We start from the raw sequence: 25277 nt of genomic DNA, 5'->3' as shown, positions 1-25277 counted from the left end.
GCAAGATTGAAATGATATAATTACACATATATATTTTGTATATTCGTATATATTAATTATGGGAAAAATTATATTTGTTTTACGGCGAGGGGTTAGTATATTCAAAGGAAAATAAGGTTTATATGTAAATGTGTTTTACTGACCCACTCAACTTTGTTTTTCGCCCTTCCTTGTTTTAGTTAGCAGAGTTTGGTGGCCACAAGGAATTCAACGGTGTTCTGACAGATTTCGAAAAAGTAGGATTCATCATTTGGTGTTGTATCTTAGTAATTGTCCTACTTGACTGTAACTAGACTTTCTTATTGCTCTGAAAGTGTATTTATACACTTAAACTCTCACTAGTATCCCTTCTTAATTGGGATTGTTAGTTGCTTGGTTTTAAATTGTTAGTATTTCTCTTACTCTTTATAGCTTCCGCTTTGCGCTCATGGTTACGTTACTCTCACGTGACGCCCAACACTTATTGACTTCGGTCGGGGTGTGTCAAATAGATACTTATTATACAATAGTATAATAAATTTACTTAAATCCGCCTAACCTGCATAAGCCTCACCTAAATGCTAGACCCCAACCCACAGCTCGACTAACGTCTAGCGTCTTTTAAAGCATTGGTTTCGAATTCCCTCACCAACAAGTTTCAATGTTTCATGTCTTTTTATTGTTATGAAAGAAAAACGATGGTGAGTTTCCAAAAAATAAAAATGACGGTGCATAGATATTATTGAGGGGTATTAAAGTCATTACATGGATGGTCAAACACAATAGAGTGCCCCTGAACTTGAGTGGAAGCCGCTTACCATTGCCAATTTAACGCCGCGTACAAAAAAGCTTTAGGCCTTTGAGTCCCTGCGCCATTGCATTTCTTCTCCTCCTATTTCTCTGCTCTCTCTCTCTCTCATCCTAATCCAATAATCCGTCCACACTAACAATTCCCCACATTTTTTCTTATCCTTCCCAGAATCATGGGGTCTCTCCAGCTCCTTTCAGAGTAGCTCCACCGTTTTCCACCAGGTTTTTATATCTATACATTTTCTGTATAATTATATTCCTCTGTGTGAATGATTTTTTTGGGAATCTCAAGGAAATATGGATCATCTGATCAAGTGTTTGAATTTCTGCAAAATGTCATGTGATGTGATCGTTAATGTAGACGTGCATGTGTGTTTAGTTTGATCATTGATGAATTTGGTTTTCTGGGTTATTATTGCTTGAATTTTTTAAATTTAATTTGTAGTTGAATTTTGTGGAACTTGAAATCGTAGAATTTGGGTTTTTTTTTGGAAAAGTAATATTTTTATTTTTGTTGTTTGTAATATTTTATTGTAAAATAAACAATTTGAAGTAAAAATTATGTAAATACTCTTTAATTTGATGAAAAAAGCTTTCTGGGTTCGCATTGTTTAATTTTTTAAATTTGACTTGTAACTGAAAATTGTGGAACTTAAATTATAGAATCTGGGTTTTGTTGGAACAAGATTATTTATTTATTTTTATGTTTTTGTGTGCCTAATATCTTGGTAAAGATCAAAACTTTTAATTCCTTGCAGGAAGAGATGGGTACAATTTCATTGCCTGAAATGGCAGTTGGGGTTATTCACCACTGCCCCATTGCATCTTCAGGTCCACATTGCAAGTATGATAGGAGTGTATGCCGTCTGGGGCGGCGTCCTCTTGTCCTCAGAACTAATTCGAATAGAAAAAAGTGTGTAATTTCTCTCTGCTGATGCGCCTGTGAATTTATAATTTCATTCCTACATTGTTTGTTGACATTTTACTATATTTCTTTCTTTTAAATGTGGCGGAAACTGTTGTAAGTTATTTGAAGGTTGCGTTTTCAGTATGATGACCAAAACGAAATTCGTGCAGGAACCTTTTCTACACGCCACATTGGCTATGTAAATCAAGAACTAGTATTTTTTCAAGCATGGTAATGTCTCTTCATGCTAAAGGAATGATGTATTTCTCCTCATAGTATTCACAGCTTTTGCGACTCATGGCTTCTGATTTATTTTTTTACAGGATGATTCCACTGACACTTTTACCAACGTGGCTAACACTTCGGGTAGTAGTGAAGTGTTGAATATAGAAGAAGATGAAATGATGACCGCTAGGAAAGCTCTTTTGGAGGCCCAAGCTAGACAAGGAGCCATTGAGAAAGAGAGAGATCAATTGCTTGAAGAGTTAGCATGTTCCGAGGCTAAACAACAGGAATATGTTGCGACCATATTGCACGACAAGGAATTGGCTATCGCAGAACTCGAGGCAGCCAAGTCACTGTTCCATCAGAAGCTGCTGGAATCAGTTGAAGAGAAGTTCAGCTTAGAGTCTAAGTTAGTTCTTGCAAAACAGGATGCAGTTGAACTTGCGGTACAAGTAGAAAAGTTAGCAGAAATTGCTTTCCAGCAGGCCACATCTCACATTCTACAAGATGCCCAGATGAGGGTTTCGGCAGCAGAAACTACAGCTGCTGAAGCAGCTTATCAGATAGAAAAACAAATTAAGGAGGTGACTGAAGGTAGTATATTGTTAATTGTGGAACAGTCAAAACTTGCAATAGAGAAGGCACTGGATGCGGCGGAAAAATCTGGTGAGCATGCATCAAAAGCAGTATTAGAATATACTGAAGGTGTGAGTCCACTGGATGAGCTTGCTTCCCTTCAGTCAAAAAATACTATGCTACAGGGTGCCGTAAATGATTTAGAATCTCAGTTGTTGCTTACAAGAAGTGACGTTGATAGGTTGAAGTTGGAGTTGGAAAAGGCCCTTGCACATGCAAATGCGTTTGAGGTCCGAGCTAATGATGCTGAGAAAGCATTGCTTGAATTTCAGGAATCCAGTAGGAAAAATACCCTCCAGAAAGAGGAGGAAATTATGTCTTTGATAGAGAAAATGAAGAAAGATACGTCAGAAAGAATGAAGTCTTCTTCTAAGGCTTTCAAGGCTGAGTTGCAAAGCATTAGGGATGCTATTGGAGCTGCCAAAGAAATGGCACGTACGAAAGATGATGCATACTTGAGAAGATGTGAAGCACTGCGAAGATCACTGAAGGCATCTGAAGCTGCTACAAAGATGTGGAGACAGAGAGCAGAAATGGCAGAATCATTATTATTGAAGGACAGATCACTGGGTGAAGGGGATGAAGATTCTATTTATGTTGTTAATGGTGGGCGGATAGACCTTTTGACAGACGATGATTCACAGAAATGGAAACTTTTAAGCGATGGCCCTCGCCGGGAGATACCTCAATGGATGGCTAGGAAAATTCGTACTATCAGTCCCAGGTTCCCTCCAAGAAAGATCGATGTAGCTGAAGCCTCGAGTTCAAAGTTCAGATCTTTGAATTTGCCCAAACCTGATGAAGTATGGTCTATAGCTAAGGAAAAGCCAAAGGAGGGCGATACACTTATTGAGCATGTGCGTGAGAGAGAAACAATAGAAAAGAAACGAAAAGCTCTGGAGCACGTTCTTCAGAGGAAGACCATACAATGGCAGAGCACCCAGGAACAAACAAAGTTAGGTTAGTTTTCTTGTGTTCCCAAAATTGCTTAATGTTACTGAGAAAAAATGAGGCCTGTATCTGACTTGAGACTTCAATGCAGAGCCAGGAACTGGAACCGGACGTGAGATCGTGGTACGTATTTTCTTACCAATTGGTTGAAATAGTAATATGTCATCCTAATTGTAGTAAAGATTGGTTATGCAAGACTAGATTTTCAAGTTTACTTTGATCAAAATATGCCGTCTACCTCTCTCTCTCTCTCTCTCCCCCTCTCTCTACTGACTCTTATTCTTTTGCTTTTGAAGTTTCAAGGCTTCAATTGGGAAAGCTGGAGAAGGCAGTGGTACTTAGACTTAGCTCCTAAAGCTGCTGATTTATCTAAAATTGGGGTAACGGCAGTGTGGCTCCCACCACCAACAGAATCTGTCGCTCCTCAAGGTTCATCTCTTCCTCGTCTATTTTGTTTAGTTTTGATCTCTCTTGTTAACGAAATTAAATACAGCAAGATTAATGACTTTTAAGACATTCCTGTGCATGCATATAATCATTCTGGATGGCAATGATATCGTTTAGGTGTTATTGTTGCATACCTAACAAGTTGCCTGATCTGAAGTACTTTTCTTTTGTTATGTTCTTAATATTTATATGGTATTCACATGCCACCTCCATGTGTGTGTGTTTATATGTAGAATCATACTAAGGGAGTTAGGACCTGCATTAGTATATTTAGTAGCATAAAAACATGATTTGATGAAGTTTGCGGCTCTTCAGTAATTTTGTATAGAGTTTGTAACCAGTTACCAATATGAAATGACTCACAGGTTATATGCCTTCGGACCTTTACAATTTGAACTCAGCATATGGTACTGTGGATGAACTTAAACACTGCATTGAGGAAATGCATTCTCAAGATCTTCTGGTAGGTATAATCTTAGGCATCGAAAGTCAATTCTTGAACTATTTAATGGACTTTTGTATGATAAGAGGTTTCCGATATTATCTTTTATTGTCTTTGTTCAAACAAGGAAAGTTGTTGAGAAAGTGCAATTCACTCGTCATAGGCTCAAAACAGAAATCATCTTTGGCTAATCAGATCATAGGGCCCGATTCAGAATAATGCTATGCATATGTATAAGAATATTATCTACGTTTATTTTTTGTTTAATTATCATATGTGAATAATCGTGTTGGATTAGTAACGTATTTTGCCTGTGAACAGGCTCTGGGAGATGTTGTCCTAAATCATAGATGTGCTCATAAACAGGTAAACTGTTGATTTCCTGTTTCGAAACTTCATGGTAGTCTGTTTATGACATTAAAAACTTTCTGAAACACCTTTTCGTTGAGCACAACTTTCATGTTGCTAACTCAGTTGGTCATATTTGTTGTCATTCCTCTTGATAAAACTCACATTCTTCCCGATTTCAGAGTCCAAACGGCATTTGGAACATTTTTGGTGGGAAGCTTGCTTGGGGGCCTGAAGCAATTGTTTGTGATGATCCAAATTTTCAGGGCCAAGGAAATCCTTCAAGTGGTACTTTATTATTTTCTTTGATTTTTGGGTGATACACAAACATTTTTTTCCTTTTTTGCCCCACGTGACCATTCAGAAATTAAGGAAGCAAATATTCTGTAAATTTTTTGAGACATAATCTGAGCTTCACTCCTGCTCTTGATTGTTTGATTTAGTTTACGTAAAACAGTTCCGACTTGAGCAAGACATGCTATTTACTACCCCACATCAGTGCGGGAATGTTGGGATAACCTCATGAAGTTTACATATGCATGTCTTAGAGACTACCAGAAATTTAAGCTTACCCTTGTACCCATCTGCTGTTGATGCTGTGTGTAGGGGATATATTCCATGCGGCACCCAATATTGATCATTCGAAGGAATTTGTAAGAAATGATATAAAGGAGTGGCTAAACTGGCTTCGGAATGATATTGGTTTTGATGGATGGCGCCTTGACTTCGTAAGGTGAAAGTTCTTTCTTTTGGGGGGGCCAAAGGCCCAAGGTGTTTTCTTAGTTTAACCCAATGTTCAGATGTCTGAATCTTTAGAAATTGTTTTCTCCTTTTAATCCATAGCATGCAATTAACTCCTTTTGTGTTGTTCCAGAGGCTTCTCTGGCACCTATGTAAAAGAATATATTGAAGCTTCGGTTCCTGCATTTGCTATTGGAGAATATTGGGACAGCTTAGCTTATGAACATGGAAATTTGTGTTACAATCAAGGTACGAACTTGTGAACTGCAAGACTCGATTATACACCGCCTTGACATAGTAAAACTCGTTTGTGGCCAGAAACAATGATATGGCTACTGTTTTGCTCATTATGGACTTTTGTGACAATGTTAAATTTTTTGGTTCTCTAGATGCTCACCGGCAACGGATTGTCAATTGGATCAATGCCACAGGCGGCACTTCCTCGGCATTTGATGTCACAACAAAGGTACTCTAGACTGCATCTGCTGCATCCTATATTAGTTTGACTCACATAAATTAGGCTAAGAACAATGTCTCTAGGACTGGGGAAAAATCGAAATGTAGTCTGATGAAATTTATGTTGTGTGGCTGCATATTTGCGCCCAATGCGTACTTAGTATTGCAATTTTGCAGGGAATACTCCACTCTGCTCTTCATAACCAATATTGGAGGCTAATAGATCCTCAGGGTAAACCGACTGGAGTTTTGGGATGGTGGCCCTCTCGTGCTGTCACGTTTTTGGAGAACCACGACACAGGATCAACACAGGTCTCTCTTTCACACTTGCATGCACGCTCACACAAGCACTGAACGCAAATATCCCCATTAACGATGTCACATTACCATTAACGAAGCACAAGAAGCCCGTCACTGGTTTTTTACTGCTACACTCCTAACGTGTGAACATCCTAACTTTCTTTTTATGTCAGGGTCACTGGCCGTTTCCACGAGATAAGCTTACACAGGGATACGCGTACATCCTAACTCATCCCGGAACAGTGAGTTCCCAATCCCCCCAGTTCCCATTTCTTACTTACTGTACGACTAGCTGCTATTAAACTTCGCAATATGCAATCTTTACGTTCTTACCTCTGTTGTGCAGCCTGTCATTTTCTATGACCATTTGTACGACTTTGGTCTTCATGACATCCTAACCGAGCTAATCGATGCTCGGAGAAGGGCCGGGATCCATTGCCGGAGCTCGGTGAAGATATACCACGCGAACAACGAAGGTTACGTTGCACAGATAGGTGATACACTGGTGATGAAGCTTGGACATTTCGATTGGAACCCGTCGAAGGAGAATCATCTGGAGGGGAGCTGGCAGACGTTTGTTGACAAAGGATCGGATTACAAACTGTGGGTACGACAGTAGTCTAGTACGATTTAAATGGAAACGTATATATATATATACACACACTTGTAACACCTGGGATTAATTAATAATTGTAACTTCCTGGCACCAGGAATAACTGCAAATATAATGCAAAAGAAAAAAACTGTTTTGCAACAATTTTCTTTATAATTTTCTTTGTAAATAAAGAAGGCTTTTTAGCTAAAGTGGATCATGAGGTTGATATAATTCGTCACTTTGGTACCTGAGATTTAAAATCAATAGAAGTCGTCATTGAGATTGTCCATCGTCAATCATTTTAGTCATTTTGTAAAAAAATATATCTTAATTTGAAGGTATTTTTGTCAAATCAACACTTCCACTTGAACATGTGGTTTCTCCAATTTAACGGAAAATTTTCACAAAATGATCAAAATGATTGACGGTGGACAATCTCAAAGACCATTTCTATCAATAACGTGTCGATAACCATCCAATCGCTCTTGCCATGCGACCCAATCGCTCTTGCCATGCGACGATGCGATGGCAGCAAAACGGGTTAGAAAAACAATAATTTAAAAAAACCTTAAAAAATAGCTGTTTTGGAGATGCAGGGGATCGAACCCTGTACCTCCCGCATGCAAAGCGGGCGCTCTACCATTTGAGCTACATCCCCAACTTGATAATTCTTCTCATACCAAATATAACTATTTGTCTTTTACAAAATCATCAATCATGTCCTCTTTCTCTATCTGGGTGGGGATTTGGAACCATCGGATCCAAATTCGTCGTGATCTTAGAGATCCTCACATTTTAACCATTATTCGTACATGGTGCGATCAGAAATCATTTGATTTTTATTATTTAAAATTAAACACAAATAGTAACTAACGAAAACAGACCGCACGATATACAATGATCGATTAAGATGTGAGAATCTCTAAAATCCTGATAAAAAGAATCCAAAAAGGATCCTCATCCTCTAGGCGGAATGAGATCCAGGTCGAATCTGTGCCGAAGCATGGACCTAAACATCCTTACCGTTCATGAGAAAATAAAAAATCTGAATCATTCAAGTTTTTAAATTTTAATGTGGCGAATTAATGAAATGAGTTAATGAAAATATAGAATTAAAATTAAACAGTCTGAAATTTCTTTATCTAGGGACACTAGACACAGAAATCCAAAGCGATTTCAATCCTATCAGGGCAATTTAAAAATGTACGAATGCACCCACCAACTTCGCCACATCAGTGTTACTTACTGTGTATGTATGCAAAAACGACAACTCCAGTCAAAGTCTCAGCTGCACAAATCCCCAAGTCAAAGCAAAAACGACGACCCAAGTCAAATTCTCGACCTTACCACCAATATTATTAATTTTTAGATCTTTATTTATTCATATTATTAAAAATAATGATGTATCCTGTTCTCTGCACTAAAATGTACCCCATAGTTTTTTGTTGAATTAATTGGGAGCATGACACGTGTACCAAGAATCAGAAACATAGGGCAATAAATGGCAGGACTTTGGGGAAGGAAAATTAAAAACTCTATCACCAACCCCTACTACACTCTTCTATCTTTACACTACATAAACACATCTTATTTCATATTACAATCACACAACTTGGTTATGTAGATGCTATTAGTTTCAACCGTTCATGCATTGTGCATAAATTACGAACATATATACATTAATGGTTTGAAATTGTCACATGTAAGTTGTATTTAAAAGAAAATTGTTGTCGGTTAATTACTTTGTGGTAGATATAACCCTTTTGAGTTCGCTTACTATACGCATGAACGATTACAAAAATCCACTTGTAAGTTCCGTTTAAGGGAATGCTATTGTCTAGCCTTAACCTTTATGACAAAAACAATCGGGAGCCTAAAAGATGATGATTTACACTGGAACGAATGTCAGCAGTTTAAGCATTTTTCATCTCAAACTCGTAAATTTAGCTAATACAAAACCTAAATTCAACAGATGTTATTGGGCCTTGAAAGTTAGGTGGCTTGGCCCAAACATAGAACAACCCTAGACAATTAAGCACTTAAACCCACCCACTTCTCCCTAATCGTTTGCTTAAACCGGCGGCGGGAAAATAAACCCAAAAAAAGAAAAGAAATAAATATTAACTTATTAAGCACATACAAAATTCTCAAAAAAAAAAAAAAAAAAAAAAGACAAGAAAAGAAAAAGCTCCAAAGTTCTGCTTGAAAAATAAAGTGCACCGCCCCACGCGTGGACAAAAGCGCGTGACGTCCGAATATCCCGTCCACTTTTTCCTTTCGAGCCACAAGCAATGACGCACGCTTACTAGAGCCTACGTCACACTACCATATCAACCGTCGATCTCCCAGATATCGTCATCCGACGTCCATAACTGGAGGGCACACCAACTCACGCGAAGCACATTAGCCCCTCTATCCCCGTGCCGTAGGTTCGGGTACTCAACAATACCCGAATCTGAGGTTCGGAGTCCGAGCCTGAGGCAGCGTTTTCTTCCGAGACTCTGTGCGTTTGTTGGAAAACATATTTCTCGGAGCGGTGTTTTGGTTGGATCGCTTTATCGTCGACTTCGGGTCCGAAAAATGGATTGCGGTTTCTCACTCCTCTGGTCCTAGAGAGAGAAAGTTCAGTGCCGGAGAGATAGAAGGAGCCATTTGCGACGCCGTTTTGGAGCTTAAACAACTGAGGTGTGAATTGGGAGCTGCAAAAGAAGCAGAAACGACGCCGTACCGTCCGCGCTCTTGAAGAACCCTAATTCCCCTGGATTGGGATCACACTGTGAGCTCCCAACTCTCCGCTTTTTGCTGGTTTGCCCTTCTGTGTTCACACTCTGTTGCTTTAGCTTGTAAGAGTGAGACATTAGAGTTGGAGCCGCTGAGGTTTTCTGTTTCTAATTTTAGTCGAATTACCTCGGAAATTGTTAAATTCAGGTGGTTTGTTAGTAGTTTTGGGAGAATTGAGGTTTCATTGATTGTGGGTGGAGATTTTGTTGGATTTTTTAGGGTTTTTGAGTGTAAAGTTTGAGTTTTGCTTGTGATTTAATTTTGGTTTCTGTTGCTTAATGATAGTGTTTAAGTGCTTTTTGTTTAGCCTTTGATTTGTTTTTCGAAATCCTGAGTTCGCATTAAGCTTAAGTTTCTGCTGAATTTGCAATTTCGGGGGTTTATTTTCTTTCCCATCTTTTGGTATTAGCTCAAATACTCTCATAAGAGTTGTAAATTCGTAAATTACTGTGAATATCGAAAAGTTTGAAACTTTTTTCATTTCAAAGAATTTAGGAAAGTTTGAATTTTGTAGCTGGGCACCCAAGCCCCTAATATGTGTATCTCTCTCTCTCTCTCTCTCTCTCTCTCTCTCTCTCTCTCAGAAGTTATATTTGCAAACAACTGAATAATACTAGTTGTTTGACACATGATTGGAATTTGTAACTTTGCTGTCGTAGGTTCCAATTGGCAAACTGTTTTAGCGGTTCTCCATAAATGAGACCGGCTTGAGTTTGAAATCTGATGTAGCTGTATTTTCGAGGTTTTTCCATGATTAAATTTTCGACATTTTACCAGCTGTATTAATTGATATTTTGTCAAAACTGTCTGTCAGTGCTTCTAATCTCAATTTGTCCAATGAAATATGCAGGACAAGTTGGAGAATGCCTGGCAGAATTGCAGGGATCAGGGTATCTTATGCATAATGGTCTCATAAACAGTCGTAGCTCTTTTTCACAGAAACAATTAGCTGAGAAATTTGGTGCCTGGGAATTTAATGCCTGGTAACGAAATTGAAGGCAGGATCCACAATTTTTATGAACAAGACAACTATTCCCGTCAATCTCAAGTTGCAGACAATAATTGGCCTGTTGATATTTATAATCAATGGCATGGAAAACAAAGAGAGACAAGTAATGTGCAACAACTAGGTACAAGTGGCTTCATTTTCTTTGTTCTTCTTGATTGCTTTATAAGTTCTATGTTTTGGTTGTCATGACTGCATTGGAATTTGCTTTTTGTTTCCCAAATAGTGGATAAATCTTTGAATTTTCCCCCAGGACAGTTGCATAATGTAAAATACCAAGTTTGTGTTTTTGAATGCCCTAATGTATCTGTTGTGGCATTTGCAGATTTTGGGAGAGGACGGGGCGGTGAGTCTTTGAGTTTTGATAAAACATATAAACAGTTGGCTCAGAAACCGGAATTGTCCCATATTCAAACTAGAAACCAACATCTGGAGACGAATGGGTTTATGCTTGGATGGCAGGATTTGCAGGAAAGCCAGTTTTTCGATGATAGCTCAGTTTTGGTTCCACTTGCTTTAACTTCGAGAGGCTTATCTATCCTTCAATCAGAGCAAGAAAATGCATCGTGCGATAGTCCCACTTTGACAACCAATTCAGAAAGGTCTGAAATTACTGAAGCTTCCAGTGAGTTTAACTTTGTTGGAAGGCAGCCACAACTTGTGAGGGGACAACAACAAGGCATTCCACAGATTCACTCGATGCAGCAGTCTGGGTACAATGACATGCAGATGTTGCAGCAGCACCTGATGTTTAAGAAACTGCAAGAACTTCAGAGGCAGCAGCAACTACAACAGTTCGGTGATGCAAGGCAACATAATGCAGTAAATCAGCTCTCTGCAATTAATAAGCAGACTTCAGGGGTTCAGTTTTCACCTCTAATCAATGGAACACCCGTTAATGATACGCCACAAATGTTTATGAACTGGGTGCAGAGGGGTGGATCTCTGGGAGGACAAAATGTTTCTAATAGAGTTATTTTTTCTCAAGAGCAAGGTCAAACTTTGAGCTCAATGGGTCTTGCTCCTCAGCAGTTTGATGCATCTTTATATGGTACTCCTGTTGCTAGTGGAAGAGGGACTATGAATCAGTATTCCCATCTTCCGGTGATGTCTCATGATTCTGAAAATTTGTTGGCCAAGGCTAATGATCAAATGCAGAAGCCTGCTATGCAGCCATCAGCCTTCAATAACTCATTTGTAGGTGCTCATTGTACGACTGCTTCTCCGGACCAGGTTTGCTCACCTCAAGGGGCGTTTGTATCCCAACAAGGCTTTCAGGGAAAAAATGTATTTGGACAAGTTATTACTCAAGGTTCAAATTGTGGATCCACATTGGGTAACCTCCAACAAGGGGATACCTTGCAAACAAATACATCACCACAGGAGCTCAGTGGAAAGCAAGATCAAGCTGGCTGGCCGGGAATCTTCCAGCAAAAAACAATGCAGCATGGCCCTTCCCAGGGTTTGGTTCCCCTTGATCCAATGGAAGAGAAGATTTTGTTTGACATGGATGATAGTACTTGGGATTCGTCTATGGGAAAGCAGAGTGATATTGGGGCTGGAGGCTTTGGAAATGCATTCGAAAGTTCATTTCCTTCTCTCCAAAGTGGAAGCTGGAGCGCGCTTATGCAGTCTGCTGTAGCAGAAGCTTCTAGTAGTGATACCGGCCAACAGGAGGAGTGGAGTGGATTGACTTTTCAGAATACCGAGCTGTCAACTGGTAATCAGCCTTCAAACATCGTGGACAATGAGAACCAAGGAAGTTGGGCTGATAACAATCTGCAGAGTGTCTCTTCCTTAAGTTCAAAACCTTTTCCCATGCTTAATGACTCAAGTGTTAGTTCTAGCTTCCCTGGCTTTCCACAGCCAGGCATCCAATTCACACCTGAGCATCGAGAAGGGTTTCACCAGGATGAATCTCATGAATCCATTCAGAAGTCTCCCAAAAGTTCTAGCGAGTGGTTGGATCGTAACTCTCAACAGGTTCAGCCACATATGCGTTTGGACAACACATGGACCAGTCAAAGCAGTAAACCAGAAGGTAAGAATGTTCATTTTCAATCCTCTAATGGAAATGATGCTAATTTTCGTTTCCCTGATATTGTGGGTGATTGTTGAACAGGTGATATTAACGAAGGCATGTACAATAGGAACTCTGAGAACCATATGTGGAATAGGGATGGTGATTCCAGGGTAACTTCATTTTCCAGATCAACTGGACAATTGGAGCAAGTACATTTTGGTTCAGAGAATATTCTTAGGAACAGAGAAAATTCCAATATTTTTAACTTTCATTCCCTGCAAAATTCACACATGACTAATGTCCATCAGGAAACCAGTCACCAAGTCCAAGATAATAATAAGCTTGATTACGGGAAACATTTTATATCTAGCAACAAGGAGGATAATGAGGGCATTGGAGAAAAACATCATCAAATGAGTAACAGCTCTCATGTTATGCAAAACTCTTATGGGAGGGAAGGTGGAACATATGAGCAGCAGCAAAATTGCTACCAGAGGGACAACTCGTATGGCCGGAAATCAGAGGATTCTAGCGGCATGCGTTTGACTGCACAAACAAGGTAGTTTGCTTAAGAATAATGAGGGATTGAAAGTTCCGAATGGCTAATATTTCTTTTGAATACTAATGAACATTAAACATTCTCTCTGCAGCCTTCCTTATTATTTTCCATACGTATTCGCATTCGTTAGCATATGAAATTAAACATTCTCTCTGCAGCCTTCCTTATTATTTACCTTATGTATGGTAGTATATGGGCATTAAACATTCTCTCTTCTATTTTGTATATTCTCGTGGAATCTTTAGATGGCTTAACCACAACAGTCAAAATATACTTCATCTTCTTAGCAGGGTTGATCAGTTGAAGGAGAATAGTTCTATCGCACAGTTTGGCCATCCTGGATTTAACCCACTATCTGAGGTAACTGAGGCAAAAACTCCTGGAGCTTCTGTTTCTCATATCTACAATCAGTCTTCTGCTTCTCAAGGTTTTGCTTTGAAATTGGCTTCTCCATCTCAACGACAATCCATTTCAAACACTCTTTTCTCTTCTCAGGGTATGATCCATCCAGCTAGTAATCCAAATCAAATGCAAATGGATTCTAATTTAAGAGGGAAAAATCAGACCTGGTCCACTCTGTCCCCTTCTCAACCTTTGCCCCAATCACATGAATCATCACCGAGATCCCGTTGGGATGATAAATTTGGTATCGGGGGACAATCGAGCAGCCCTACGTCTTATAAGCATGGAAACTCTATTGCAGAAAGCACATCCAGTCCTACATTTTCAAGGAATCAGCTTCAAACACAACATCTGTTTAATGTACCTGGTCCATCTAATCAAACAACATTACCTGGTTCTTCTGCAAAGCATGCACCTTCCAACCTTGCTCTATCTCAAGATACTTCTCAGCAAATTTTTGTCAACTCTGGTGGTCAACAATTCCCTGTTCTTGAAGCTGTTCCAGTTTCTCAGCCTCCTTTTATGTCAGGCATGCCTGCACGGGGTGGAGTATCAGTGAAGCCGCAGAGTTTGTGGACAAATAACCAAAGCCAGCAACATCTTTCTGGCATGGAAACTACTTCGTTGGCTTCAAAGGAGCTAAATGGTCTAAATACCCAGGACAGTGGATATAGGTCATCTGAATTTGGCCATTCCCATACGAGTTTACAAGGATTCAATTCTGCACAAGAGAAACAGGAGGAAGAGAGGATGTTTGATGCTTCACAGACAGGGGTAAGGAATGTCTCCGATCCTAGTGATTTTGCCTCTGGTACATTGTTGAATCATTCGCACCTGCAGGATCTTGGTGGAATACATCATAGTGACAGCAATGGCCTGGCTCCCTCTGCAAGAAATCTTGGATTTCTTGGCCATGCTTTAAAACATTCACATGGATTTCGTCATGACCACTCCCGGCTGCACCAAGTGCAGGGTACGAAGAATGAAGAGGCTGATCCAAGTAGGAGGGATCTGGATGTACAACAGGTAACTGCTATGGCAGGACAGCAGTCAATTTATGGTCATAACAAGGATGGTGAACTGAATTCTCCATCAGCTCACAAGTTATCGCCACTTGGAAATTCCAACGCAACAAATTTCCTGACGGATGCAAGAGAAGGTCTAAGTGTAAAAACTTCTTCAGAATCTGCCTTCCAAGCCCAAGGCATGGTTGCATTTGGTGAAAGTGATTCTCAGAGTCCATCTATTGGCAATGATGTGTTACCTAATTATGCTGAAACTTCTCAGCCCAATCTAAGCATGGCATCGAACTGGTTTAAACAGTATGGGACCTTCAGAAATGGGCAGATGCAACCAACGTATGATGCAAGGCTTGCTAGGTCTTCTGCAGGGCAGACCTCGCTTGTGAAGCCTTCGCAAAGCCTAAACATACATTCTTCTGTGGAACAGATAGATGCTTCTGAGGCTAACAGAGTATGGCCAAGTACAGCTACCAATTTGGTAACAAGCGAACCCTTTGTAGCCCCTTATGTGTTACCTTCAGAAGTCATTGATGAAACTATGGCGATCGTGAGACCAAAGAAACGCAAAATTGAAACATCAGAGCTTCTACCATGGCACAAAGTGACAGAAGGTTCCAAAAGGGTTCAAGATGTCAGGTATTTACTATTGCTCCCCGTTTATTTTCTTTATGTCAAATTTGGCATGTAGAAGATGAGGTATTCCTTTGTTCACGAAAGTGCACAGCTAATCCTCAGGTCGTTTATGCTGGTTCGTTAACTTTTGGATTGCATTTTTTATGCAGTCTGGCAGAGCAAGAATGGGCCTTGTCATGCAATCGGCTGACTGAGAAAGTGAGCTTCTAGTTAAATGGGTCACACCAGCAATTCATTCTACTTTAAAAAAAATCCCAGGTACTTTGGATCCAGGTGTTTATGTATTATTCATTTTTAATGGCAGGTTGGACATGAGTTTGAAATGATTGAAGATGGACGTCCAATCCTTCGATCTAAGAGAAGGCTTATCTTCACAACACAGTTTCTGCAGCAATTGCTCGGCCCTGCACCAGCATCCATTCTCTCAGCAGACGCTGCTTTGTACTATGATAGTGTGACATATTTTGTTGCTAAATTATCATTAGGGGATGCGTGCACCCTGACCTGCAGCAGCAGTACTGATGCGCCACTGAACGACAGTAATACGTAAGTCACGTTTCATGGTTTTTTGAGAGAACCAGAGAGATTGTAAATTTGAAGTTTATAAAAAGTTCTTGTGCTTCAAGTTGTATGGTTCGAGGTTTGGCCTTCTAAGAATTAATTTCTCTGCAATTGTTTTGTAGGATTGGGGAAAAGCCTAAAGTTTCTGAAAATACTGAAATGCAGTATTTATCAAAAGCTGTGGAAGATTTCACTAATAGATCGAAGAAGCTGGAAAATGACCTACTGAGGTATGCCAAAGTTTTTTGTTCAGGAATTGTTTTTGACATTTCTAGTAACTACACTCTCATTCAGTCTTATTCGGGAACAAAAGGTAGAAAAATGTTTCTTGCAACTGACCGTAAGCAGTTGGACTAAGGCTCAGTTGAGTATGCTTTTTCCTTAATAACCAGATCTGCAACTCTGCTAGAAGTTTACATGGGGGGTACTCATACATTTTTCCAAATTTTGGTATAGTCACATATATTAGTTATTGTCAGAAATCAGCTACTTACCCTGTTCCCAATGGTAAAAAAAAGGTTCTTTTGAATTCAGAACTACATGTCTTTTAGAAAGTGCGAAAATTGGGTAATCCTTAGAATTATGCCTTGCAAATCTGTCAGAATTCGGCCATCTAGTTCAATTTCTTTTGTATCATGATGTCTTTTAATGATGCAGGTTAGACAAGGTTTCAATTTTAGACTTAAGACTAGAATGCCAGGAGTTGGAAAGATTTTCGGTCATCAACCGGTTTGCCAGGTTCCATATCCCCCAAACAGCTACGTCTGGGACCACTTCTTCATCCGGTACAGTTCCAACTGCACCAAAACCATTCCCCCAACGATATGTCACTGGACAGCCGCTGCCAAGACATCTACCAGAGGGTGTTCATTGTCTGTCACTATGATTATGAATTGATTGCTCCTTCCCCCTGAATGCTCTCCCCTTTTCATCCATTTGCATTCCAGATCCCGCTCATGCACCTGTTTATGATCACTTTTTACTGACACATATGCTAGCCTAGCACAGAAGAAAGAAGATTGAAAAAATGGAATGCAGGAAGTCAACCCCAAGTAAGGAAAGCTGCTCGTTCATTTTTGAACCAACACCTATTGTTGTCATTTTTGGGAAAGTACATATTGTTCTCTTGTATATTTTGAAGAAGTTGCAAAGGAGAATAGGTAGAGTGCCTGAAGCAGCAGGAGGATGGTCGTTGGTATGAATGTGTCTCTTAGTGGCCCTAAGTTGTTGCATAAATTAGTTTTTAATCTAGCCATACCTAATTTATACAAGAATATCCAGTAGCTACGAGCACTGTCACTATCGTATTTCCTCTCTTTTTCCCCTCCTCCGCGTTTTTCGCCCTTTTAACAGGTCGTTTCTGCATGAAGCTGTGCTGGCCGAACCCAGAAGAGAGAGTTGGGATGTTGAAGATGAAAAACAGTTAAGTTAGTTAGGAAAAATTGAATAATATTATGAAGGTTGTAATTTTATGATCCAACAGATGCTTTGCTTACTCTGCAAACACTCCACCTCCAAAAACATGGGTGAGTTTTTATTTTTTATTTTATTCCTGCCATTAATGATAATATCCTTTGTTTTTTTCTGATTGGTCACGTGTAAATGCTGGAACGTTTGCCTTTGGATTTTTGTAAGGGGGAGCACATAAGATCTATCTGAAAAGGTTACCGAAGCTTCCAACTCCATTGGAACTTTGAAAACCGTTTGTTTGTCTTTTGTTGTCGTCTTGAAAAGTACAAGGTTTCAGATTCAAGACATTGATTCTGTGTCCCCTCCAAATGGAGTAAAAGACAAGGAAATGCTTCATTTGATAGGACAAAAAGGGGTTTGGAATTCATGGGATCCGATAAGTACTTTCGTTGTCTGTCTGCATCAGCAGAGCAGCATCTGATCCGTTCATGATCCACCGAAGTTTTTTTATTTATTTTTTGATTCTTTTGACAAAAATGATGATAAAATTCTGTGGTGTTACTTGACAGCTGACAACATCACGGATTTGGTGTTTGTTTTTCTGGAAAAGCACTATAGTTTTCACCATCATTTTCTGTTGTCCACGTGGGCTTGGAACATGGGATTTTTGCCACGTGGAATATGGGACCTGAATCACCAAGGTCCCTGTCCTTGTCCTGGTTAGCCAGACCTAGATTGCTCATGGAATTGGGGATGGATAATTCCTGGGGCAGTGTTCTTTGCAGCCATACATTTGCTCTTACATTACATACAAACAATCATTTTAGACCGATATTTTAATCCAAATTTAAACTGTAAGAGCAAATGACGGAGTTTCTCTCAAGCTTAATTTGTTCGGGAGAAAGTCTCTTTTAAAAATGGCATTTTTGGTCCAATTAAAAATCACGTAGGAACATGTTTTGTTTCCACTTTTGATGCAGTAATTGGTGATTCAACTGGAAGATTTAGGTAAGTGAGTTTTACTGGGGCAAACTTAGAAGAACAGTAATCGGAGAATCAATACCAATCAACCTTCATGAGGAAGGTTACTTCCTGAGGAAGTATCAGACCTGCACGAGCAAGTATCAAATCAAACCTTCAGGAGGAAGGGGAAGGTTTACTTCTTGTGGCTGTTAGTCAATGGTGACGTGGCCCAATGAAAGCCACAGGACAAATATCCTCAGCCCACTAACTTTCTAGCTTTGTCAAAGAATCCAAGGGTCTTCCTTCAACTGTCTATGTGGCAGTAGTGGGTCCCAGTGAGAACAAATGAAGGTGTAATGTAAGGACCTCCTTTATTATACTTGTTAGGAAAGTTTTGGGATAAATATAAACTTCATTTGCTCCTATAAATATCGCACATCCAGGCTGGCTAGTCTTCTTAATCGTAACCCCAAATTCTCGCACTGTAAAACATAAACTAGTAACTGCACAGTATGCACATTCACTACCACAACTAAAGCTAGCTAATGCCTCTCTCTCTCTCTCTCTCTCTCTCTCTCTCTCTCTCACACACACACACACACACACACACACACTCTCTCTCTCTCTCTCTCTCTGAAAAATCATGGAAATTGAGTTCTGTGTGGATTGCAAGGAACCCAGAGAAGTTGTGATCGACCACCAGTCGGGTGACACAGTCTGCACCGACTGTGGTTTGGTTCTTGGAGACCACTGCGTCGATGTCACCCCCAAGCGGCGAAAGTTTCATGATCAGAACCCCGGGGAAGACCGAAGTCGCGTGGGCGCTTCCTTGGATCCTTTGCTGGATAATGGTGTTCTTACCACTTGTAACTCCAAAGAAAGGAAGCAAAACAAGAAGAAGGATAATGTCGATGGCATTGCTCCACCTAGTAACCAGTTGAACAACGCAGTGTCAAACCCCCAAAAGTCTCTCGCAAAAGCTACCAAATACCTCGAATCCATGGCTTGTTGGCTAGACAAACATGGCCTTCCCGATGAGGTTCTACATGATGCTGAAGTGTTATACAAGAAGGCCGTTGATAAGAAGATTCGTAGTGGGAGAAAGTTTAGTAGGGGGAGAAAGTTTGAGGTTATGGTGGCCGCTTGCCTCTTTCTTGCTTGCCAAGAAAACAATAACTCGCGAACACCCAAAGAAATCGCCAAGGCTGCCAACGGACCTTCTAGGAAAGAAATTAACAAAATGGTAAAAGTCTTGGAGAAAGAGCTAGAGATCCGTGTTAGAGTTTGATATTTGGATTAGTTTATATTTTACAGAGTTTTGTTGTAATTTTCACTAAGAAATTGAAGTTAAAGATGTATTTAATTGAGATTTTGAGAAAGTGCTAACGATTGATGTGGGGAGAGTAAGTGCAAGCGAAAGGGAAATATTTTTAAATAATAATTTTTGCTTCACCGTTAGATTTAATCCAGCGGGGGTTGATCGTGAGTTTTCCTGGTCCAGGAGAACAAGACTGCCAATTTTTTATGTTAATTTTTTTTTCAATATGCCGAAAAACCACAATTATCATAATAGTGAATATTTGAACAATTTTTTTTTAACTATTTGTTTTGTAATACGTGAAGTATCGGACGGTATTATTTGTTCTCTTGCGTCCATGTATTTCTGCCTGGACCAGGGTCCTCTCCTGGGCAGATGGAGAGGATCCTCCTGACCAAGCCCATCTGACCGTTTATTTTTTATCCAACGGCTATAAATAGGAGGTTCCTCTAAAGTTATAATAATTATAGCCGTTGAATAAAAAACTAAATGGCCTGATGGGCCTGGTCAGGAGGATCCTTTCCATGCTCAGGAGAGGATCCTGATCCTTTCTGCCTCGTGGAATGTGGACCCCAGTCGACACGGTTCTACACCTTTAGGAATCCTTTTCCCTTTGCGTGTACTGCACGCCGTGTAGTATTTGAATTTGAAATAGTCGGTCACATTGTAGTCGGTTAACTGAAGCTTTTTCTCTATAAATATGGCATACCCTGGCTCTACATCCCACAATACAAAACATAAGTTATTCCGCAAATCTCTCTCTCTCTCTCTCTGAAAATCATGGAAGCTAAAGAGTTCTGTAGGGACTGCAAGCAAGAGACAGACGTCGTGTCCGACCACAGGTCGGGTGACACAATCTGCACCGTCTGTGGTTTGATCCTCGAAGCCCGCTACATCGATGAAACCGCCGAGTGGCGAAATTTTGCCGATCAGAACCCTGAAGAAGACCGGACTCGCGTCGGGAAAGCCTCCGATCCGTTGCTGGATAATGGTGTTCTTTCCACTTGTATATTCAAAGAAAAGAAGAAAAACAACAAGAAGGGTACTGATGCCAATGGTAATTTTCCTCCTAATAAATGGACCAATAGGGCTGTAAACCCTAGCAATTCTCTCCTAAAACCTTTCAAGTACCTCGAAGAGATGGCCGACCGGCTAGACATATACGAAGGCGTTCCGAAATGCATACTGGATCATGCCAAAGGTTTATACAAGAAGGCCGATGATAAGAACTTCTGTAAGGGGAGAAATTCTAACCCCATAATGGCTGCTTGCCTCTTGCTTGCGTTTGAAGAAAGCCAAAATACGCGAACACTAAAGGATATCACCATGGTTGCCAATGGGCCATCTAAAAAAGAAATCAGCAAGATGAAAGAAGAGTTGAAGAGAAGACTAGGGATTGCTTCCAAGATCAAAAGCGCCATGGACCTTTGGCCGCGACATTGCTCGAATCTTGGTATGAGTAGTAAAGATAAGAAGGCTGTGGAAGGAGCCCTGAAGAATTTGGCAAATTTTGATATTAGGAGAAACCCTAATTCTGTTGTGGCAGCGGTTATGTACATGGTAGTTCAGCTTTCTAATGGGAATAACTGTTCTGTTCAAGGTATTTTAAACTCTTTCTAGTATGCTTATTTATGCATGTTTTATAGCAATTAAGCTTGCATGGATCTTTAATTTATATATGATTAACTTCTTAATCTTAGTAATTAAGAAGCATATATTGAACTTAATTACGGGGGAAGATGGGTAGGACGATGGTTAGACTAGGCTAGAGATTCAGGATTCGATACCTTCCTTATCGTTTCATTAGGGAGTAGAACATTATGATTTTTGTACAGTGCTAATAACATCTCCCCGTTGATTAATAAATGTCGGTTTTTGTTGTACTTTGAGATTAATTAGGTCTGTATATTTGATTATTTCTGTAATCCATCTTACAATCATCCTAATTAATCATCCTTGATTTGTCTGCATGGATTTGATATAAACTATGTGGATCTGCAGAAGTCTCAAAAGCAGCTGATGGTGTTGCTGTAGGGACAACTAAAAAGACATACAAGGATATTTATCCCTATGCTTCACAGATAATACCAACCTGGTTTTGCAGGTTGGAGGACCTCAAGAAACTTATCACTCCTTGAACGTCTAAGGCACAACACTGCAATTCCTAATTCCTGATCCTTCCAGCTTATATATGGAGTTCGCTGGGATGATTAATTTGGCTTTCCCCTCTCAACTAGTTGTGGGATTATGATTTGACTAATTGTCAAATTTTGAAGTCAGATTTTGAACTGGTGTCTGAAATTTGTGGCATGATCGCTTATGCCAACTTGTTCTTCAAACATTCTTTTCCTCCTCACAAATCGGTGTGCTTTTGAATGCAATTACTGGTGTGGGTTGCACATCGTTTGACACCAAAGAGGGAAAGGAATTTTGGAGGAACAGAGTTACAAAACTTAAAATTGTGAATTAACTAAAAAATGGTTGTAATCTTGGATTAGAAAAACTAAATACGAAGAAGGAAAACACACGAGTTCAAGAACAACTTTCGGCAAGAAGAGGCAACAAGTCAGCTTTGAATATTTGTTGGTCGGTCAAGTGCGCGTCCGAAAGAATGATTTAAGGAGGACTTTTTTCGTAAGTATCCTTTGTTAATTCGACCTCCATTTTCCAGTAGAGATAGGGTTTGAAACCTACAGAAAGGTCAAGTTTGGAGGAGTTGCAATTTGATTCTTCTACGTATTATTAATCAATGTGAGACTTTCTCGAAGTGGAGAAATTCTTTTTCTCTCTTTATCGAATTTGACATTTGTTGACATTTCTATCCCGTTTCTCGCTGCGTCAGAAGACGAGATGGGAAGGGAGTGGATTTGGAGCATAGCTAATCCCCACCATGCCATCCCAGTTTCTGTTGGCCCAAACAGTTTCCGGGAACCAACCCAGAGTTTCAAAAGTATGTCCCAAGCCCCGTTTCAAAAGTTCAAGCTTTCAATAATTCCACTAGCATATGAAAAGGGCTTATTCTTAGCTACGCTTCCTGAAACTCTATTTTGATCTCACTCTATTCCTGTCACTCAAAAATCATCACTTTACTCTTTGAAACTCAAAATTCGTTTCACTTTGACTTGTGAACTCTCTTCTCCCTAAAACTTATAGTTTGCCTCCTAAAACGTATTTGAGACCCAACACACAATAAGACTATGTCACATGTGCAATAAATTCGATTGTAAATCTTCATTATGCGTTGACATTGAGCAATCGGAGAATGTTAAGTTTAAAAGAAATTGAAGAGATGATAAAAATAAAAAAGAAATTGATTAGCCTGGCGGCCTCAAATCAAACCCACATAAGAAATTAACAAATTTAAGGCAATGTTGAGCCAATTTTAAGTTTTATAGAGATGACTATTAAGTTTTAAGGGGCAAAATGGAAACAAAATCAACTTTCAGAGGCTAAGTGAAGCAAACTTTGAATTTCAGGGAGTAAAGTGACGACTTTTGAATTATAGGAAGTAAAGCGAGATTAAAATCGAGTTCCAGGGGGCGTAACTAAAAATAAATAAATTCATTAGGAAGAGATGGCAATTTAGATAGAAAAAAAAAGGGAAGAAAACAAATAAATCCACAGCATACCTCAGCATAATTCAAAAAGTATGTAAACCAGTAAAGTAACAACAAAAGAAAAGGACAATAATGAATTTAATTACCATTAACAAGGACAATGATGCAACAATAGAAAATGGTAGTGATTAGGTTTAGTTTTTTTTGGTCGAAAGATTAGGTTTAGTTTTGTTGTTGATTCCAACTAATATCAAGACAAATTCTTGATGTTTTGGTCCATACATCCAACCTCTCTATAAAAGTGATACAAACTTGAGATTGAATTTCAACAACATATGTGAGTTAGATCAGTTAATCAAGGTAGTGTGTCTGTCTCCTTACACCTAAGTTTGAATTTTTCTTCCTATAAATTAAGCTACTTTAGATATCGTTGTGTTCAAAAGAAAAAACTAGCAAAGAAAATAAAAGAGGGAGAAATGGTCAATCTACATGTTTTGGTGATTCCTTATCCAGCACAAGGCCATGTAATTCCTTTGTTTGAGCTTTCAAGATGCCTTGTAAATCACGGCATCGAGGTCACGTTTGTAGATACAGAGCATGTTCACATGCAAATGAAAAATGCACTGGCAGTGGAGGATGAAATAGGGAGTAAAATTCATCATGTATTTGTTTCTGATGGGTTAGAATCCTTGGAAGATAGGAAAATACCAGGGAAGTTTTCTGCAGCAATCATGCAGGTTATGCCCGGAAAGTTCAAGGAGCTTATCAAAGAGATTAACGGATCAAATGGGGATCAGATCACTTGTGTTCTTGCTGATCAGAGTCTTGGATGGGCCCTGGACATTGCCGAGTAGAAGGCGATCAAGCGCGCTGCCTTCTGCCCGGCAGCAGCTGCACTCTTGGTGCTTGGATTTAGCATCCCAAAGCTTATTGATGAGGGAATTGTTGCCAATGATGGTGAGGATTACACAACATACCACACAAAAGCCACAAATCAAATAAGTATACATTCAAAATAAGATTGTCAGAATGAGAAAAACAGATGAGAACTAAAATTAGCACAAAGCAAATGAGGTGTACAACCCTCCAACTTTCTAAATTGACCAAGTCAAAAAACTTTGTAGCAGAACATTGAGAAAGGATGGAACAAAGAGATCTATTGTGATGTAATAGTCTGTGATGCATAGTAAGTTGAGTTAAATGAAAAAATACCATTCCTAAAAACAAAAAATAGACATCTAAACCTGCTGTCCATACTGGTTGTTAGAAAGTTTCAAACAGAGTATAGAGATGTAATTTTGTTTTTATAAAAGTTAAGAAAACTTAACAAAATTTTAAAATGGATAGACAAATACGTCAGTAATGGTTGATTTGGTGGCTTCTGTGTGAATGAAAGGTTTGATCTGTATGCTTGTGTTGGATCTGCATGCATATGAAAAATAAAATTAAAAAGTGCATCACACAAATACAGAAGCAACCAAGAAATGGAAAAACAACCTAGCAACATAGAGATATTCGAATGATGTCAAATGGAAAAAGACCTGAAGGTGATTTGGTGAGAAGCAATTAGTGGGAAAGTACGAAGAAACACACAATGAGCACAGTGCAACCCCTTTATTTATAAAGACACAAATTTGACCTTAACAGTGAACTCAACAGTAAACTAAACAGCCTAAACTCTCAAATTTAAAAACAATAAACTTAAAAAGGAGCTTCAATTTTGTTTACCTATAAGCAAAGGGAATAAAAATATTTGAAAAACAAAAATATCAAGACAGTGTAGTCCCTTAATTCACAAAGAGCAAGAGCAAACTCAAATAGTTAACTAAATAATTTAAAAATATGTGTGACACCTTTAATGAAGCTTACTGGCTATGTGCAATGGAGCACCACAAATTACATGATCAAATTCAATATTCAATCTTATACACCTGGTTTGAATGAGAAACGCATCCTATTCAAGGATGACAATCTAATTATGCCAAAAAACATGTTGTGTTTCTTGTAAAAGCTTATGTGAACTATTAAAAGAGTATATGAAACTCACTAACATGGAGTTGTGGTTAACTGCAAACTTTGAGAATTCAACGTGCTCAATCATGTACACACAATAAAATGTGGTCAATTATGGCAATCTCATTCATTTTATTGCTATCATATCAAAAATATCAGTCCATTGTTTGATCATGTTCAAAATCAAAGGCA

General features: G+C 39.2%; 4 protein-coding genes and 1 non-coding gene across 11 annotated transcripts in view; 4 read left to right on the top strand and 1 right to left on the bottom strand.

Moving 5' to 3' along the window:
• Positions 1-820: 820 nt before the first annotated feature.
• LOC126582689 (uncharacterized) lies at positions 821-6999 on the top strand. Its single transcript, XM_050246861.1, has 15 exons — positions 821-1011; positions 1548-1702; positions 1867-1927; positions 2020-3517; positions 3600-3631; positions 3805-3937; positions 4321-4418; positions 4719-4763; positions 4928-5033; positions 5352-5478; positions 5620-5735; positions 5876-5952; positions 6120-6254; positions 6416-6484; positions 6589-6999. The coding sequence occupies exons 2-15, from the start codon at positions 1554-1556 to the stop codon at positions 6859-6861; spliced, it is 2919 nt and encodes a 972-aa protein (XP_050102818.1). The 5' UTR covers positions 821-1011; positions 1548-1553; the 3' UTR covers positions 6862-6999.
• Positions 7000-7422: 423 nt separating this feature from the next.
• Positions 7423-7495, bottom strand: TRNAA-UGC (transfer RNA alanine (anticodon UGC)). Its single transcript has one exon. It is a non-coding gene; the product is annotated as a tRNA-Ala (tRNA).
• Positions 7496-9347: 1852 nt separating this feature from the next.
• LOC126582201 (uncharacterized) lies at positions 9348-17412 on the top strand. Of its 7 annotated transcripts, none has more exons than XM_050246247.1 (11): positions 9348-9613; positions 10469-10748; positions 10950-12665; positions 12747-12817; positions 12956-13206; positions 13470-13566; positions 13702-15266; positions 15413-15461; positions 15568-15809; positions 15947-16054; positions 16482-17412. In XM_050246247.1, exons 2-11 carry the CDS (start codon positions 10595-10597, stop codon positions 16708-16710), a joined length of 4482 nt encoding a protein of 1493 aa, XP_050102204.1. In that variant the 5' UTR covers positions 9348-9613; positions 10469-10594; the 3' UTR covers positions 16711-17412. The 7 variants fall into 7 exon arrangements, with proteins under 7 accessions (XP_050102204.1, XP_050102203.1, XP_050102199.1 ...); XM_050246246.1 differs by having other exon boundaries at positions 12747-13206; positions 13702-14382; positions 14449-15266; XM_050246242.1 differs by adding an exon at positions 10278-10360 and having other exon boundaries at positions 12747-13206.
• A 1428-nt stretch (positions 17413-18840) lies between these two features.
• LOC126582555 (transcription initiation factor IIB-2-like) lies at positions 18841-19485 on the top strand. The gene has a single exon (XM_050246689.1). The coding sequence runs from the start codon at positions 18841-18843 to the stop codon at positions 19483-19485; it is 645 nt and encodes a 214-aa protein (XP_050102646.1).
• A 773-nt stretch (positions 19486-20258) lies between these two features.
• LOC126581888 (transcription initiation factor IIB-2-like) overlaps positions 20259-25277 on the top strand; it is a 34367-nt gene continuing 29348 nt past the window's right edge. Inside the window, exons 1-2 of the mRNA XM_050245818.1 lie at positions 20259-21115; positions 21517-22215. Of these exons, the coding sequence (XP_050101775.1) occupies positions 20296-21115; positions 21517-21653 (957 nt within the window). The 5' untranslated portion in view covers positions 20259-20295 and the 3' untranslated portion in view covers positions 21654-22215. The remainder of the gene's footprint in view (positions 21116-21516; positions 22216-25277) is intronic.

The sequence above is a fragment of the Malus sylvestris genome, chromosome 9 (genome assembly GCF_916048215.2).
Source record: "Malus sylvestris chromosome 9, drMalSylv7.2, whole genome shotgun sequence".
NCBI lineage: Eukaryota > Viridiplantae > Streptophyta > Magnoliopsida > Rosales > Rosaceae > Malus > Malus sylvestris.
The sequence above is the reverse complement of the archived record's forward strand: the minus strand, read 5'-3'. Positions and strand labels throughout refer to the sequence as shown.

What these genes read in the sequence shown, in the direction of transcription:
- LOC126582201 (XM_050246241.1), top strand. Translation starts at nt 10,595, where the DNA reads ATGCCTGGTAACGAAATTGAAGGCAGGATCCACAATTTTTATGAACAA. An exon ending in AAGTAATGTGCAACAACTAG is followed by an intron (nt 10,749 to 10,949) that starts GTACAAGTGGCT and finishes TGGCATTTGCAG; the next exon opens with ATTTTGGGAGAGGACGGGGC. An exon ending in AAAAGGGTTCAAGATGTCAG is followed by an intron (nt 15,267 to 15,412) that starts GTATTTACTATT and finishes TTTTTTATGCAG; the next exon opens with TCTGGCAGAGCAAGAATGGG.
- LOC126582555 (XM_050246689.1), top strand. Translation starts at nt 18,841, where the DNA reads ATGGAAATTGAGTTCTGTGTGGATTGCAAGGAACCCAGAGAAGTTGTG.
- LOC126582689 (XM_050246861.1), top strand. Translation starts at nt 1,554, where the DNA reads ATGGGTACAATTTCATTGCCTGAAATGGCAGTTGGGGTTATTCACCAC. An exon ending in ACTAATTCGAATAGAAAAAA is followed by an intron (nt 1,703 to 1,866) that starts GTGTGTAATTTC and finishes AAATTCGTGCAG; the next exon opens with GAACCTTTTCTACACGCCAC. An exon ending in ATAGATGTGCTCATAAACAG is followed by an intron (nt 4,764 to 4,927) that starts GTAAACTGTTGA and finishes TCCCGATTTCAG; the next exon opens with AGTCCAAACGGCATTTGGAA.